We start from the raw sequence: 17,641 nt of genomic DNA on the forward strand, positions 1-17,641 counted from the left end.
TTTAACCTAGTAAGAGTTTGTACAGTAGTGGCCTGCCTCCATATGGCAAGGATGGGAACCAGAAAGCTACTTTTCAAGTGATCATTGCTCTGTTGCTAAATGACAGTTGAACAACGCTCCACTGTAATGCTGTGCTACATAACAATCGACAAAGCCATCAAATGGCTTGTTGATTTTGGCATCAGCACAATGAAACATGGCAGATGTATGCCCTTCTCAGGAACTGTCATGACATATATATATATATAATGTGTAGTTTGTAGAATAAATAAAGCGTCTGTTAAAATAGAAATTAAAAGTACACATGGTGCCTGAACTAAGAGAAGTTTTAGGGATAGTATAAAGTGGAAGTGAAGTAGTGGTTAAACAGGTGAAAGAATTTGAGAAACCTAGTAAAAAAATGAACTTGGACTGAGGGGAAAAAAAAAAAAAACCAACAGAGGAATATATAAATAAATAACACTATATTCAGATATGGGAGGGTAATTTTAGCAAGAAGTCGAATCAGGGGATGGCAAATATGCAAAATCTGAATATATTGGATGAAAATATGATACATAGCCAGGAAATTCATCAGGGGACTACTCCTGACCATGTATCAGGCAGTCGACCGGGTGGGTAAAGTGCCTGCCTGGCAACCCAAAGGTTGCGGGTTTGATTCCTGCCTCGGGCTTGGATCAAAGTACTGCAAAAACCTTGGGAGGTGCATTATGGCCACAGAAGCCTATGCGCCAACAACTACCAAAAAAAAAAAAAAAATGTATCAGGCACTGTGTTTCCAAACTTGTCTGTAGTATTAGAAAAGGGGGGGAACAAATATGCGGCCTTTTATCGTAATACTAGTAGACAAGGAAGTCCTTACGCAGTGTAAAAAATGTAAATTAAAATAAATACAAATTTACAAAAGTGTAATGTGAAATATAATACAAATTCACATACATAAAAAAAAATGTATGTGAAGTGCAGAAGGGGTGAAAGGTAATGAAAAAGTGTAGACAAGCAAATGGTATAGGGAATGGTAAATTCTTGGGAAGGGAAGGGAAGAAAAAGATGTTCAAAAGAAGGCAAAAATAGCGATAGGATTAAGGATAGACAGAGCGTTTGTATCACCCTCGTATTGCACTAATAGTTTTACAAACGGGAAAAAAATTGATAAAGACAGTATAAAGAAAAAAAGTGTAGAAAGAGTCATTAAAAATACTGAACTTACTGGGTGTGTAAGGCTCAACCTTAAAGAAAGGGTTCTGGTAAGCAAGCATTAGGAAAAATGGGCGTTAATACCATAGGCTTGTAGAGAAGGGAAACCAAAACTAAAAAAACTCTTTAAATTAAGTTGGGCCTTACATTCCTGGCTATGTATATCATATTTTCATCTACTATATTCAGATTTTATATATTTGCCATCCCCTGATTCAATTGAATTGCTAAAATTGCCTTCCCATATCTGAATATAGTGTTATTTACTTATATATATATTTTTTTTTTTTTTTCAGTCTCAGTTCATTTTTGTGCTAGGTTTTTCAAATTATTTCACCTGTTTAACCACTACTTCATTTCCACTTTCTACTAACCCTTAAACTTCTCTTAGTTCAGGCACCATGTGTACTTTTCATTTCTATTTTCACAGACACTTTATTTATTCTACAAACCACACATTATTTATATCCTTTTGCTTTCTTTACTGCTGCACTGCACATTTTTGGAGCATTAGACATACTATAACTTTTGTTATTTTCCTTCTTAACTATTATATATTACTACTATATATATATATATATATATGACCAATATGGGAATCACATTTTAAAACTGAAAATGGAGAACACTTTTCGTAAAGTTCACTAATTGTTGATACACATAATTGTGCTTGTTGTTACTGGGAAGCCACAGAAAGAAGAGTGCACAAAAGTCAACTGGCAGTCAGCTTAAATTCAAAAGAAATTGAATGAGGATCAGTAGTGAAACTGTAAATTCTTGTTCCTTTCCTTTGTGAATTATGAGTAGGTCTCCCAATGATTTTAGCATATAATGCAAGAAAGCAAGCTTATAGATCATTCTGGATTTATTAAAAACCATAGAGTACTAATTTTGTTGCCCCCCCCTCCCCAATGATGGCAAATTTGGTGGTAGTAGTTTTGCCACTGATGAGGTTGGGCCTTAGAATACACGTATTTGGAATGAGCCTACCCTAGAGAGATCTGAAAAAATTACCTTAAACACATATTCACTTCAACTGGTTTATTTTATGATTAACTTAGAAAGCTGGACAATTACACGTCTGTTCCAAAAGTCAGATATGTTACTCCTAGGTGTCTTTCAGTTATCTTCAGTTTGGTGATAGCTACCAAAATACTATGTTATTCTGAAATTACTGCTACCAAAGTGTAGTACCTTGCATTTATCATTGTTATATCTCAGTTGCCATTTTTCAGCCCACCTGCCTAGTTTATCCTGATCTTCATAATATATCATGCCACATTACTGTCATTAACCCCAGGGGCTCACATCTGGTGAGTATGGACTTGGCACACCCAGGGTCCTCAGCTTTATATCATCATTCTTCTTTTCTTGGTGATTCCCTTCTCTCTCTCTCTCTCTCTCTCTCTCTCTCTCTCTCTCTCTCTCTCAGGGTAACTCAGAAATTTTTTTTTTGCTTTTGCAGCATAAGCCTCATGCTTCCTTGCACCATATGGCTAATAATAAAGCTACCATGCCCACTTTTGTATCATTGGCAAACTTAAATATCAGACCTGAAATTCTTACATCAATATATATCAAATATAATAAATATCAAAACCAGTAAGGGCCCAATGACAACTCTTGTTGTATCTTACAGTTGCCCATTCCTTCAAATAATTTTTCCAACTCTTTAAATTTATTCCAACTACTCATGTCTTTAACACTATGTGGTAATTTATTTCACCATGGAGTTACTTTCTGGCTGAATAAATAAATAAGCTTCTGTTTTATACTGTGGACAGCAAGGCCAAAAGATTTCTCAGCTTTATTGTAACTTTTTATTGCAGCTCACATAATATCACAACAGCAAATACGAAGTCTTTCTTCGTAAGAGCAACCCTTTGTTACATTCACTAATCTTGTTGCCCTTGACAGTGAAATGCTAAAGAATTTTTAGCCAACATAATTGTTATCCGAAATAACCGTTCTAGTACCATTTTCCAAAATGTATCTTACATGTTCCTCAAGATCTTTATCATCATTGCATTCTTTGCCACATTTCATGTATAGCACATGCCTCGATATGATGTTGAGAAACACTGAGTTTTTATCCGAAAAGATATATTTTTCCAATCTCATAGTCCGGAGTAGCACAGCCACAAACGAGGAACTGGACTATATGTTGAAGCAGAATAGTAGTACGTGTCACTAAAACTTCTACTTTGTTGTTCAGGATCCCTTGGAAATGGTCCTTTAGGTCTCTGAGGTGACAAACTCAATGTTTCTTTTTGTTTCATCAGAAATGTTGATGTCCACTTATTCTCCAAGATTGCTTGAGGGAATAAACAGTGCAATGTGTTTAACACTAATTTCTGACAAAGGCATATCTATTATTGTTGAATTGTTTTTGCTTGATTTAAATGATCCGCAGACATATTTACACCAGCAGCATTCTTTTCCACATTTTCTGATTCAGTACTGGTTTTTCTTTACCTTCTTCTGGACATAATTCATTACTGTGTTTTGTAAAGAAATGATCTGATTTAGGTAATTTATTAACTGCTTGTTCTTTTGTTTTCTTCTTGTTCTTCTGTATGCAATTGACATGCAAAAATACATTTTTGTATGCCAATTGCTGTTTTGATAATAACTTGAACAAACTTGAATTGAAATTAATCAGCTAACAACTTTTGACCACCGTATATGGCTAAATGTTTGTATACTATGGGGACTGTCCTCCTGTCAAGTTGGGGAATCTCGAACACCATATGATATGATGCATACACTTACAGTAACCGAACGGGTGCCTGATCACTATACAAAGTTGCATTTGTAAAAGCAAAATAAAGACTGCCGCCACCTGGGTTTGTTATGTTTTGGTGATAAGATATAAGAAGAATTCCTTCCTTATTCTAGATGTATAACATTGTTGGGGAGCTCAGTGAGAAAAATATTTTCGTTATATGTTGTGTCTGTATATAGGCACTAGCATAGTAGGGGTGGCCCCTACTTGCATCTGTTTATGGCCCCTGGTGAAGTAGGGCCCCCAGGCTTTGCCTACTTTTGCTATATGGTAGCTGTGCCCCTGGTTAAGTGGAAGAACATCTGTTGTAGTGGAAGTCGACAACTTAAATAAGTTCAAGGCAGGACTAGACAAGCATTTGGAGTGAATGGATGGGTGAAATGGAAAGGTTTTTTTTTTGGCTGATGCTTTATAAGCTTGCTTTCTTGCATTATATGCCTCTACTAATGCTAAGACAGAGAGTGGTTATCAATGGGCACTGCTCTTTATGGACTAATGTTATCAGTGGAGTCCCCAGGGTTCAATGCTGGGCCCATTGTTGTTTTCAGTATTTGTTAATGTGGCTTTGTGTAGGAAATCTTCTTTCAATCTTTTGGTAACAATGAATAAACTATTTAATTTGCAACTATATATATGAAGTCTCTGTTTTCTACCTTTTAAAATTTGATTATTAATGTCCATGTAATGATTATTATAAAAAAGGAACACTAAGAATACCAAAAATATAATACTGCAAAATTAATGCTATAGTTTAGGTTATTCTTGGCAAGGCAATTTTGCTACCTAAATACCTAGTTATGCCAATACTAGTTATTGCCTTAGTTTGGATGCTCACGGTCATCCACTGCTTTCTTCATTGTTTTAATTTATTCTTACACTTGATTTGTTTTAAATGCTTTGTTATATTAAATTTATTTATACTAATTCTGTTTATTATTATTTAGCTTCAAAGTTAATTATCCTCTGGGTAATTTGCATATTTAACATGTTGATTAGCTGTATTGACATTGAGATTTGAATTCATGAATCTCAAATGCAAATTTGTGAAACTACAGATTCATGGAGGAACCCAGAATATTTAGATTTATCACTGACCTAGTGCCATGGAGGTTTAACTGGTAACTATTACTCTTTGGGTGTGTTGCAGGAAACCATCCACTCAGCCCCTAATTGTATTGGTTGCTCTCAGTATAGGCCTGACGTAGCCCAGTAGTCAGGAGCGAGGGTGCATAGCACGCGTTCCTTGAGTGGACCGGGGTTCAATCCCGTGACTACTAAATACGATAAATATTTGTATTGATGATTTATTGTAAACTCTGCTGACTTGATTGTCGTGCCGGAGTATAAACAGAAAATTTATTTATTTATTTATACATTTATATTACCCTTGAGTTTTTTTATGTCAGGGATATGCTGTGGGTTACCATCTGTATCACAACATGAAGGTATAAGCTTGAGGATTTAGTTGCTGCTGAATGATCAGAGTTGACAGAATTTCTGTCATTGCTGGAACTGGCCATGTCTAATACAATGGACCATTTCAATTTGCTTTGTTGCTTCTACTTATGGGTGTGTAACCAAGTAACGTCATGCTTAGACTGGTTACTTGGTTAAATAATTTACCAATTCCATCTTGCTGGAGCTAATAATGTATTCCATGTATATTTATGTAGCAATCATATATCAGGCCTCTGTAGTCGAGCAGTCATGAGTGGCAGTGCAGTAGCACATGCTCTTTGAGTAGACCAGAGTTCAAGCACCTGACTGCTAAATACAGTCGACCTACCAACCTGCACTAGACCAGCTTGGCAGATTATGGTTCATTTCCCTCAACATGAATTGTTGAGGAGACTTCCATCCTGTAGTGGATTGATAATGGCTGCAGCTTTCCCTTTCATCTATCATTAATTTGTAAATTTTACTTGTTTTCAATATTTTGGGAAATTTGAGGGATAAGTTATATTTTTTTGGTAGGATATGTCATTAACATAATTTTTTTTTTCTTTTTAAAGAGTTCACAAAATGAAAGAAATTGAAATTCAGGAAACCATACTTGATTCATTCTAGTGATTCAGAAATGAAACTGAAGGTTCGCATTGCAGCAATTTTAGGAACATGTGTATTTATGGTGATTGGATTTGGATTATTTTTTCATTTCTCCCATCCAGAGTTACAGGTGAGTTAAATAACCATACTGACATTTATGTTAATGCAATAAAGCTTTACCAAAGTTATCAAGAGTTATGTTTTTAGTCTGCTTGACATTTAATTTATAGTTTAACTATAAATTAAATGCCAAGAGACCTGGGAGTATGTAAAGTGACCTGTGTGTTTTTTTTTTTTTTTTTTTCCAAGGTCATTTCAGATGCATTTCAAATGTCTGTTTATGTACAAATTGTCTTGAAATTTGTCCAGTACATGCTACCATCTCTTGCCCATTTTTTACACTAATAGTAGACATAATTTTAATAGATAACAGCTCAAAAAAGCTTTGAAAATTGGAGGACATTACACCTGTTGTCCATTGTTATCTGATTTGGCATACAAAGCTGAAATTGAAGAAATTCTGTAATATTCAGATAGCCAGAAGTTGAAACCAAATTGAGTTATACATAAATGTAAAGTCATTATTGCTTCCAAAAAAAAAAAAAAAAAAGTAAACAAACAGGTTTACTTTTTTTTATAAATTTTGTTTTCATTTTTTAAAAAAAATCCTGGTTAGATTTTGTTGATAGTAATTTTACCCTAATGTTGGGCAAACAAGTCAAAATAAGAAGAAATAATTAATATCTAAAAGCATTTATCTACATGATTCATTTTTACAAAACCTCAATTTGATGGAGCTTATTCCACAGAGCCCACCCCTAATGGAAACTAATTATAGGGAGCCCACACACATTTTGGAAATTTGCTCATGGATAGGATAAAAGACATATTAGTAATAGCAGAATGATAGAATGATGCTGTTAGTGTTGCAAAATTCATGAAGAAACTCATTCCACAGAGCCTATCTCTATTGGAAACTGACTATAGGGGTCCACCCACACATTTGGGAAATGTGCTCATGAATGGGATAAAACACATATAGCTATAGTAAAATGATAAGAAGATACCATATGTGTTTCCAGGACTAACTTAATGTATTGTATACTGTAAGAGCACATTGTTTTGAATATATTCACCTGGTAGGAAAGTTGATGAGAACATTTTTTTTTTCCTTCCCAGCATTCTTGATGTAGTTGAAAAATTGACATATTGCACTCTTTACTGATGCAATTTGGTAAGAAAAAAAGAACATATAAGTAAATTGATATGAGAACTAGTTAATTCATAACTGGTTGTGCAAGTGTTTTTTTTTGATCCTCACGCACTCGGTTAAATAGGGTAAAAAGTTACCCTATTTACAACCTTAAAACAATCATTTGTTATATAAGGTACTATACTAATAAGTCAGTCATCTATATTGCAAAGATGACTGGCTTATTAGTATAGTATTCTCCGTTTTAAACTTCAAATTTATACTGTAAAAATGAATTTTACTTAACAGATGCATGCATGTGTACACACACTCAGATACTATACTAATAAGCCAGTCATCTATATTGCAATGATGACTGGCTTATTAGTATAGTATTCTCTGTTTTAAACTTAAAATTTATACTATAAAAATGAATTTTACTTAACACACTCAGCATGGGCAATACAGTCCTCCCAAAGATGCATATGAATCAATAGAATAATGTGTATGTTCCATGATAAACATTGAGCTTACATCATTGCCAGCCACAGGCTTTCCAAACACTATCCTGAAGTTAATTTCTCAGGTTGTTGATGATAGCTTTCTCAATAAGCTGTCATTATAACACAACCCCTGCTTAGTTTCTGCAAAATCTTGATCATTATTAGATCTCATTGGGAGATTTGTTGGCAAATGAAACAGTTTTCCATATTCAGCTGTCCTTCACAACTGACCTTGGTTTATTATTTATCTTACTCTTAGGGTAACTTAGGAATTTTTTTTTTTGGCTGGTGCAGCATAAGCATCAGGCTTCTTTGCACCATACAGCTAATAATAATACCACTATTCTCAACAGTTGAGAACTGTAATCAGCACACAGAGCTTCAAATTCCACTATGAGATCTCAGACTGTCCTTATCACCAATTAGCACAGAGTCAAACAGAATATCTTCAGAGGTTATAGTTTGTTTATTCTTGTTTTATGGAATTTTTAACATTTGATTTCTACAAGGTGATTCAGAACTATGTTTCAGAAATGTGCATGGAGGTCAGGAACATGATAACAAGCAAGAATCATATAGGAACATATGGTTGCATGCACAACCCGGACGCTGCATATCGGGAGGAAAGGTGATCAGGATGAAGTGACGGGAAGCGTCATTTGTGTGTATGAGCATGCGGAAGGATGAATCGCTATACGAACAGCGAAATGGCGGATATGCACCTCGTTTATGGGGCAGCTAATTGCAGTGGAGCAGCCGCTAGGGAAGTGTATCATTACCGGTTTCCCAACAGACTCATACCGTGTTCGGACGTCTGCATAATGGATTGCTCGAAACGGGAAGCTTCGCGCAATCCACTATGCAGACGTCCGAACGAATACTGGGGCTGAATGAACGATACTGGTGCTGAGAGAACGACGCGGTCACTTGTCCTGGAAGAAGCCGTTCTGGCAGAAGTCGAAAACGATCAAGGGACCTATACTCGAGCTACTGGTGCACGTTTAGATGTGTCTCAATCCAGCGTGTGGCGCATCTTACATGAGGACGAGCTGCATCCGTACCACGTACAACGCGTGCAGGCTCTGTCCGCCGGTGATTACCAGCAGCGTATGGACTTCGCACATTGGTTTTTACAGCAGACTGCAGCAGACGTCCTCTTCACTGATGAGGCGATGTTTACACTAGAAGGCATCTTCAATGTGCCCAATGTGCTGCATGTGTGGGCACATCAAAATCCGACAGCCACATGGCCTCAACATCGCTGCAGTATCAACATCTGGGCAGGTTTGGTTGGTGATATTGTGATCGGCCCCTACGTGCTTCCATCGAGACTAAATGGAGAGACTTATCGCACATTCCTGGCACAGGTCCTGCCGGAATTGCTGAACGATGTACCCCTCCACGTGCAGCAGCGCTTGTGGTTTCAACATGATGGAGCTCCAGCGCATTTCTCCCGCATTGTCTGCCAGCATCTGGACGCAACATTTCCAGGCAATGGATTGGCCGTGCTGGACCCATTCCATGGCCACCTCGATCACCATACCTGTCCCCTAATGATTTTTTTCTTTGAGGCCACATGAAAAGCCAAGTGTATGAAACTCCTGTGGAATCGGACATGGACCTGGTGGCACGGTTCGTTGCTGCAAGTAGTTTTGTTGCCGATACACCACGCATTCTTGCGAACGTTCGTCGATCGATGTGTCGTCATTGCGGGGCGTGTATTACATCTGCAGGCCGCAACTTCGAACACCTGCTTTAAAAGTTTCTTTTAAAAGAATCATGTTGTGTAAACTCTTCTTTGTCTAATAAATTATCATTATGTTCACATGTCTTGCGTCTTCCTGTCTCTTTGTGGGCGTGTAGCACGTCTGGGTTGTGCATGCAACCATATGTTCCTATAATTAGGCCGCCGTAGCCTATTGGTCAGGTGCGCAGGTGCATACAGGTCTGGAGGCCTCATTTCAAGAAGGATGTAGAGCTGCTGGAACGAGTACAGAGAAGGGCAACAAGATTAGTGAATGGAACAAAGGGGTGCTCTTACGAAGAAAGGCTTTGCAAATTACAGAGTCTGGAGACTAGGCACCAGCGAGGTGACCTGATAGAGGTGTATAAAGCCTTGAATGGTTTGGGCATGCTCAGTGCTGATGGGATTCTTCCTCTTGCTCAGAATAATCACCTGAGAGGGCATAAATTCAAATTGAGTAAAGACAGATGTAGGATAGACGTACGGAAATTTTGCCTTTAGCCAGCAAGTAGTTGGTTGGTGGAACAGACTTCCATCCTTTGTCGTGGAAGTTGATAGCCTAAATAAATTTAAGGCTCAGCTGGACAGGTATTTCGAACGAACAGAGGGGTGAAGTGGAAGTGTTTTTTTTTTTTTTTTTTTTTTTTTTGGCTGATGCTGCATAAGCTTGCTTTCTTGCATCATATGCCTCTACTAATGCTAATAAGTACACGTGCCTTGAGTGACCGGGGATCAAGCCCGTGACTGCTGAATACGGTGCTGTTTCTTATATTCTGTCTATATTGTGAACTCCTCTGACCATTTGGTCGTCCCGGAGTATAAACAGAAAATTTATTTATGATTCTTGCTTGTTATCGTGTTTCTGACCTCCATGCACATTTCTGAAACATAGTTCTGAATCACACTGTATATACTGTCTATATAGACAGTATATAAATTCTATGTTTCTGTGAATTAGTTTGCTTCTGGCATCAATTTTTTTTCCAGGTTCTAATATCATGATTATATGAATTTTTTATGATGTATATGAATAGTTTTTTCCCATTGGGACTGTTTAATTTCATACTGAAATTATAATTTTCAACAACTTTAAATGCTTATAAACCAATAATATTATGATTTTTAATGCATTAAAAATATTTAAAATATGCCAACTTGTTTCTTAGGTTACTGAGAAGCACCATTTGGTACTTAGATCTCTTAGAAAACAGAAATTACTGTCATCTAGCGTTGAAAACGCAGCTCTTGAAGATAAAGAAATTGACAAGAGCAAATCAAATGTTTCAATATCAAGTGTTGCTACGATGGCAGGAATGAAGATTAATGCAAAATTACAGCAGATGAATTTCACAAGCCTTCAAAACAGACCTGAATATTTAAAATTACTTCATACATTGGTAAGTGAAATAAAAATGAAAGTCCAACTTGCAGCTTCTCCATGGAGTATAGCAGCTGCATGGGTAAAGCCAAGAGAAATTCATCCCCAAAATACTCCAGAATTAGGGACAATTCTTTCTGCAATGGCGACTTATCGAGTGATTGGTGCTGATGTAGGTTACAAGGGTACCCAACTGAAGATGATGTTAACTCTAGAAGGTGAACAGAAGGTAGCATTTAAACCAATGCGGTAAGAACAAATCTATAAAAGTGTGAAAATTAAACATTTTAAGTAATAAAATTTAATAAAAGACAGTATATGTGAAATAATTAATTAGTTTAATATTTAATTATTCCAGGTAGTAAAATGTCTTTTATTAAATTTTATTACTTTGTAATATTTTTACATAATGTCCTTTTCAGGTTTAATTTAACCTATTCAGTTTTTAATATAAATAGTATATTTAATCATCTAATGATAAAGTAATATAAACCAAGTTTCAAAATGTTATTTTGAATGTTATGTTTAAATATTTATTTAAAAATGCTAAAATTTAAACATGACTGTTACTTCCATTTTCCAGTCCCCTTTAATTCATTATATGATTAGTATTCTCTTTCTCTTTTTTTTTTAGTATTATTAGTTCACTTTTATGTGCATTTAACCCGATTTATCACTTATTAGTTTCCACTTAATTATCCAAGTATGCCAATCAAAATAAACATGTAATTAATATTCTCTGATCTGAAGTCTTGTGTTGTAAACTTGAAGACAAATTTTATTGTTATGTAATTCACTTTAATTTATTCTATTTGTAATCTATCCTTTAGTAAATTTTGTTCCTCTTTCTTAACATACAGCCCCATTTAGGTCTAATGATAGGATTTGGAAAGAATCCTGAAATGTTACCAGGTTACAATTTGATTTTTTTTGGAATAGTTAATCAGTGATTCTTCATGCATTAAGAATCTAAATCTAAAAGAACCACTGGGTGGCAGTGTAATGATGTGAGATTTATTAAAGTACTTGCCATCAAGAGGAAGGGTTTTTGCTTTCGTATAGGAGACTAGAGTGGTCTCAGACAGTTCTTAAATTCTATGGCACATTATGGCCTTAGCCGCCAATGTGCCATTAAAAACCAAATCAATCAATCAGTCTTAAATTCTGTACAGTGGAACCAACTAATGTTACCAACAACAAATTCTAAATGGGAAGCATTCAGAAAATAATCACAGAAGCTACAAGGTTTTTCATACCAATTACGAAATACTGTTCAAGGCTTAGACCTAAATGGATGACAGATGAACTATCGAGACACATGGCAGAGAAGAAAAATGCATGGGTTGCATATAAATTATCAGATGATACAGAAGACTATGGTAGATATAAACTAGTCTACAATCAAGTCACAAAGTAGGTGAGGCAAGCCAAGCATTACGAGGTCTCTGGGAAAGAATGCCAAGAAAAGCAGCAAAGACTTCTCCACTTATATAACAATAGAAGGAAGGGTTCAAATCAGATTGGTTCACTTAATGCTGATGGTTTAACTGTTAATGACAGGCTGAATAGGTATTTTGGATCTACATTCACACTTGAGGAATTCTTTAGGGAGGGGGATGCGAGAAGTTTATCAAGCTCTAACAGTTAAATGGTTTTGTGATAACTGAGAGGAACGTGGAAGAGAAATTATTGAAGGTAAACATAAAAAAAAGGCACTTGGGGTGGATAGGATCTATCCAATTATATTAAGTGAGGCAGCAAAGGAGCTGAGCAAACCTTTAGCCATAATTAGGAGAGCATCTTTGGATTCGAGGGAGGTTTCTGTGGACTGAAGTTGTGTGAATGCATCCAAATTCACAATGGGGATGAATGAGTGACATATAATTTCTGTAAAATGCACTTACATGTACATAAACTAGTACCAACTAGAGCATCCTTGGATTTAGGGGAGATCCTCACTGACTGGAGATGTGCAAATGTATCCCAAATTCACAAAGGGAGATCAAAGGGTGACACTAGTAATTACAGACCTGTTAGTTTAAGTTCTGTTCCAGGGGAAAATAATGGCATCATCAGTTAAAAAAGTAATGCAGGACCATCCAGACAGGAGTGGTTATACTTTAGATATAGCATGAGTATATTTAGGGGAAAAACCTTGTTATAATGGGGGATTTATAATGGAGGAATGGCCGTTATAATGGGGGAATGGCTTGAGCAGGCTCAATGCTGATGGGATTCTTCCTCTTCCTCTTGGGACATAAACCAAAATTGAGGAAAGATAGTTGTCGAATAGATGTGTGGAAATTTGCCTTTAGCCAGGGGGTAGTTGATTGCTGGAACAAACTTCCATCTGTTGTTTTGGAAGTTGATAGCTTAGATAAACATTTGGAACGAATGGATGGGTGAAATGGGAAGGTTTTTTTTTTTTTTTTTTTTGGGCGATGTTGTATAAGCTTGCTTTTTTTTTGCATGATATGCCTCTGCTAATGCTAATATCAGTACAAAATTCACTTTCAGAATGGCAAATGTAAACAATACAGTAATCACGTGACTTGCCATTTTTTATTTTCTCGGCACTGCAAAACATCTCTACTATATATAAACATCCAATCCCAATGTGCTGTTATTTGGGTTGCTGTTACTACAACAGTCTGCTGTACTTGGATTTCAGGAAAGCTTTTGATAGTGTTGCATGTAATAGACTGCTGTACAAATTGGAGCAGTGTGGTATTAAGGGAAGGTTACTGCTTGAATAAAGGGATGGTTTAGTGTAGTGGTTTTCAACCGGGGTGCCATGTAATTTGGGTTTAAGTTACTTGAACTTGTTATTTTTTTAATTTATATGTTTATTTCATTATAAAAAGATGTACAGTATCTTTTTAATGATCTGTAATTGATGTTTACTTAGTACCTCTATATAAAGAATAAAATTATTATATACTGTATATATATAATTCATATTATGAAATGTAATTTTTATAATTATATTATTGTAATAACTATCATATAACATATATATTTTTTAATATTAGATATATACGAGTATATACAGGGTGATTCACTACCAGTGCGACAAACTTGCAGGAGGTGTAGGGGGCACAAAGACGAATCAGAATCACATAGCATTGCAGGGTCCGAAATGCCTTTGTCATGCGGTCATCATCATCATCATCAGCCATTTTCAATCCACTGCAGGATGAAGGCCTCTCCAGCAACTTTCCAGTTCCTTCTGTTTTGAGCACTGGCCATCCATTTACTACCCAAAAACTCATGAATTTCATCTATCCATCTCCGCCTTTGTCTTCCAGGTTTTCTTCTAGCTCCTCTTGGGTACCATTCTGTTATTTTCTTAGTCCATCTGTCATCATGTCTTTGAGCTATGTGTCCTGCCCAAGACCATTTTAGTTCTTTAGTTTTGATAAGAATGTCCTTTACTTGAGTTTGCTGCCTAATCCATGTGTTTCTCTTCTTATCTAACAGTCTGATTCCCAATATAATTCGTTCCATTCTTCGCTGTGTAGTTCTTAGCTTCTCTTCCATTCTTTTGGTGAGTGCCCAAGTTTCACTTCCATAAGTCATGGTGGGGAGTATACATTGATTCATTATTTTACGTTTCAGACAAACTGGGATATTGCTCTTCAGTATGTGACTATATTTCCTGAATGCTATCCATCCAAAATTTATTCTTCTCTTGACTTCCAGCCATTTATCATTATTACAGCTAATAACTTGTCCCAGATAAGTATATGACTCCACCTTTTCAATTACTGCTCCTTCAATCATTATTTCCCTTTCTGTGGCATACTTGTTCATCATTACTTTTGTTTTAGCCATATTCATCTTTAGTTCAAAATCCTTACTAACTGTGCATAACTGATTAAGATTTTCCTCTAATTCTTTGGGATTGTGGCTTATGACCACAATGTCATCTGCAAATCGTAAATGGTTTAGGTACTCACCGTTCACATTGACTCCTTTCTGCGACCAGTCTAATCTTCTGAAAGCTTCCTCAAGGGCAGCAGTAAACAGCTTCGGAGATATTGTGTCTCCTTGTCGAACTCCTTTCTCGATTTTAAATTTCCTACTGTCTTTGTCTAGTCTAATAAAGGATGTAGCACTCTCATATATTTTCTTCAAAATCATAATATATGGAGTATCTATGCCTTGTCTTTCTAGTGCCCGAAACATTGCCTTATGCGGTATGGAGTCAAATGCCTTTTCATAATCCACAAATGCCAGGCATAATGGTGTTTTATATTCATTTGCTTTCTCCATTAGCTGTGATATTACGTGAAGGTGATCCATAGTTGAGAATCCTGTCCTAAAGCCAGCTTGCTCTTTCGGTTGATTCTCATCAAGTATTCTTTCTAATCTGTTAGTAATAACCCTTGTGAACAACTTGTAGATTTGGGATAACAAGCTAATTGGTCTATAATTTCCAATTTCTGATTTATCTCCTTTCTTATGCAGCAAAACTATGATTGCATTATTCCACTGCTTAGGCATCACACCTTTTTTAATGCACTTTGTGAAGAGCCTTGCCAGTTTTTGTGTTATGTCTCTTCCTCCCAATTTTAACAACTCTACAGTAACATCATCTTCCCCCAGGGCTTTCCGATTTTTCATTTTCTTCAATGCATGTTCTACCTCATCAGGAAGAATATCGGGTATGTCGTATGTGTTGCTACTTTGCAATCCATCTTCCCCACTGCTGGTATCATTCCCTCGCTCCTTGTATAATTCTCTATTGTAGTCTTCTGCTATTTGAATTATGCCTTCTCTGCTGTTTATAAGTACACCATCGCTATTCTTCAGTTTCAGTATCATTTGTCTTTCTATATTACTGCTCATGGCTGCTGATTTAAATCCTTTGTTTTCCCTTAATGCTTGTTCTACTTTTCTTGTGTTAAATCTTCTTATGTCCTCTCTGAGTCTCTTTCTAATGGCTTTGCATAACTCAGTGTACTCAATTTTCTCCCTGTCAGTGTTTTTCTTGCTCTTCATTTGTCGTCTTTGGTTCATCATGACAAGTGTTTCTTGACTAATTTTTTCTTCTTTGGATTTCTGTTTCCCTATAGGTTTCTTGGGCTTGATCACTTTCAGAAAGTTGTAATATTCCTCGTCGATATCTTGGTCCTGAGCAGTCTGCAGAAGCTCAAACTTGTTCTTAAGTTCCAGTACATACTGCCTTTTCTCCTCCTCTGTTATTTCAAAGACCTTTGTATTATTTACTCGAGTCAGTTTTTTCCTTTCCTTTCCTACATCTATATCAAGTGTACATCTTACCATTCTGTGATCACTTCCAACATTTACCTTATTCAGGACGGTAACATCATTCACAATATATCTTCTGTTAGTGAGGATGAAGTCGATTTCATTAGTTGTTAATCCATTTGGACTCTTCCATGTCCACTTTCTGTTCACCCTTTTCTTGAAAAAAGTGTTCATTACTGACATTCCTTGAGATTCTGCAAATTCCACAAGTCTTTCACCTCTTTTATTTCTTTCACCAATTCCAAAATTTCCTAGTTCCTCTTTCTGCACTGTTTTGCCTTTTTCCAACCTTAGCATTGAAGTCCCCCATAATAATAGTGTAGTGGGTTTTCTGCTCATCTAGAAGACTCTCAATTTCAGTGTACATTTCTTCAACCTCTTCATCATCATGGCTCGATGTTGGTGCATAAATTATTATAATCTTTAGCTTGTACCTCTTAGAAATCTTGAGTATTAGTCTTGACACCCTTGGTGATGTACTTTTGAATTCCAAAATGTTGTTTTTAAAATCTTTATGGACCAGAAACCCAACTCCACCTTCACTCCTTTCACTGTCATGCGGTAGAGGACGTTGAATGGGAGGTCGCATGAACAGCGATCCTGCTGGAAGTCAGCATCTGCGAACCATTTCTGTTGAAGAAATCAAGTAGCAAAAGTCCTCCGGAGTGGATAATCCGCAGGCTCCAATGATTGGACGCATTGCAGATAGTATGAACTCATTTGGTTTGTTGACAGTATTCTCCATACAGTGGATTGGGAATTACCCAATCGTTGGCCTATTGCTCGAGTACTCTTACTCGGATTGCCTTCTGCAAGACGTAGGACATTCTCCTCATTGTCTGGCATCCTCGTCGTTTGCTCTCGATTCATGGTACCTCTCGTGAAACAACCAGTCTCACGTAACCTTCTGTGCACACGTGCGAAAATCATATGATGAGGAGCACGCCTGTGCGTGAAATGTTCCTGGTAAAAGCGCAGAGCGGTGCACCCGTTACAGTCCGCAGCTCCATATGCGAGGTGCATGTCGGCCAGTTCAACGTTTGAATACTCATCCATCCTACTGACCCGGGAACCGGTTCGCAAATGCTGACTTCCAGCAGGATCGCTGTTCACGCGACCTCCTGTTCAACGTCCTCTACCGCATGATGAAGGCATTTCGGACCCTGCAATGCTATGTGATTCCGATTCGTCTTTGTGCCCCCTACACCTCCTGCAAGTTTGTCACACTGGTAGTGAATCACCCTGTATATCACACACGCAGGGAGAGAATCGGATCTAACAGAGAGAAAATTGAGTAGGGGTGCCGCAAAATAAAAAAAATTACTTAGGGGTGCCGTTATTAAAAAAAAGGTTGACACCACTGGTTTAGTGAGTGAAGAGGGAGTGGTCATCAGTGGGCACTGCTCTTCATGGACTAATGTTATTAGTGGGAGTTCTGCAGGGTTTGGTGCCAAGCCCATTGCAGTTTTCTGTATTTATTAATGATATTGATGACAGTGTATCAGGCTTAATGTAAGTTTGC

At 36.8% G+C, this 17,641-nt stretch overlaps 1 protein-coding gene across 1 annotated transcript in view; it reads left to right on the forward strand.

Annotated features, from left to right (window-relative positions):
• LOC150089501 (glycosaminoglycan xylosylkinase-like) overlaps positions 1–17,641 on the forward strand; it is a 128,882-nt gene that overhangs the window by 15,179 nt on the left and 96,062 nt on the right. Inside the window, exons 2-3 of the mRNA XM_090390006.1 lie at positions 6,026–6,158; positions 10,634–11,094. Of these exons, the coding sequence (XP_090246132.1) occupies positions 6,026–6,158; positions 10,634–11,094 (594 nt within the window). The remainder of the gene's footprint in view (positions 1–6,025; positions 6,159–10,633; positions 11,095–17,641) is intronic.

The sequence above is a fragment of the Mastigoproctus giganteus genome, chromosome 2, assembly GCF_048544385.1.
Source record: "Mastigoproctus giganteus isolate SK-2022 chromosome 2, ASM4854438v1, whole genome shotgun sequence".
NCBI lineage: Eukaryota > Metazoa > Arthropoda > Arachnida > Uropygi > Thelyphonidae > Mastigoproctus > Mastigoproctus giganteus.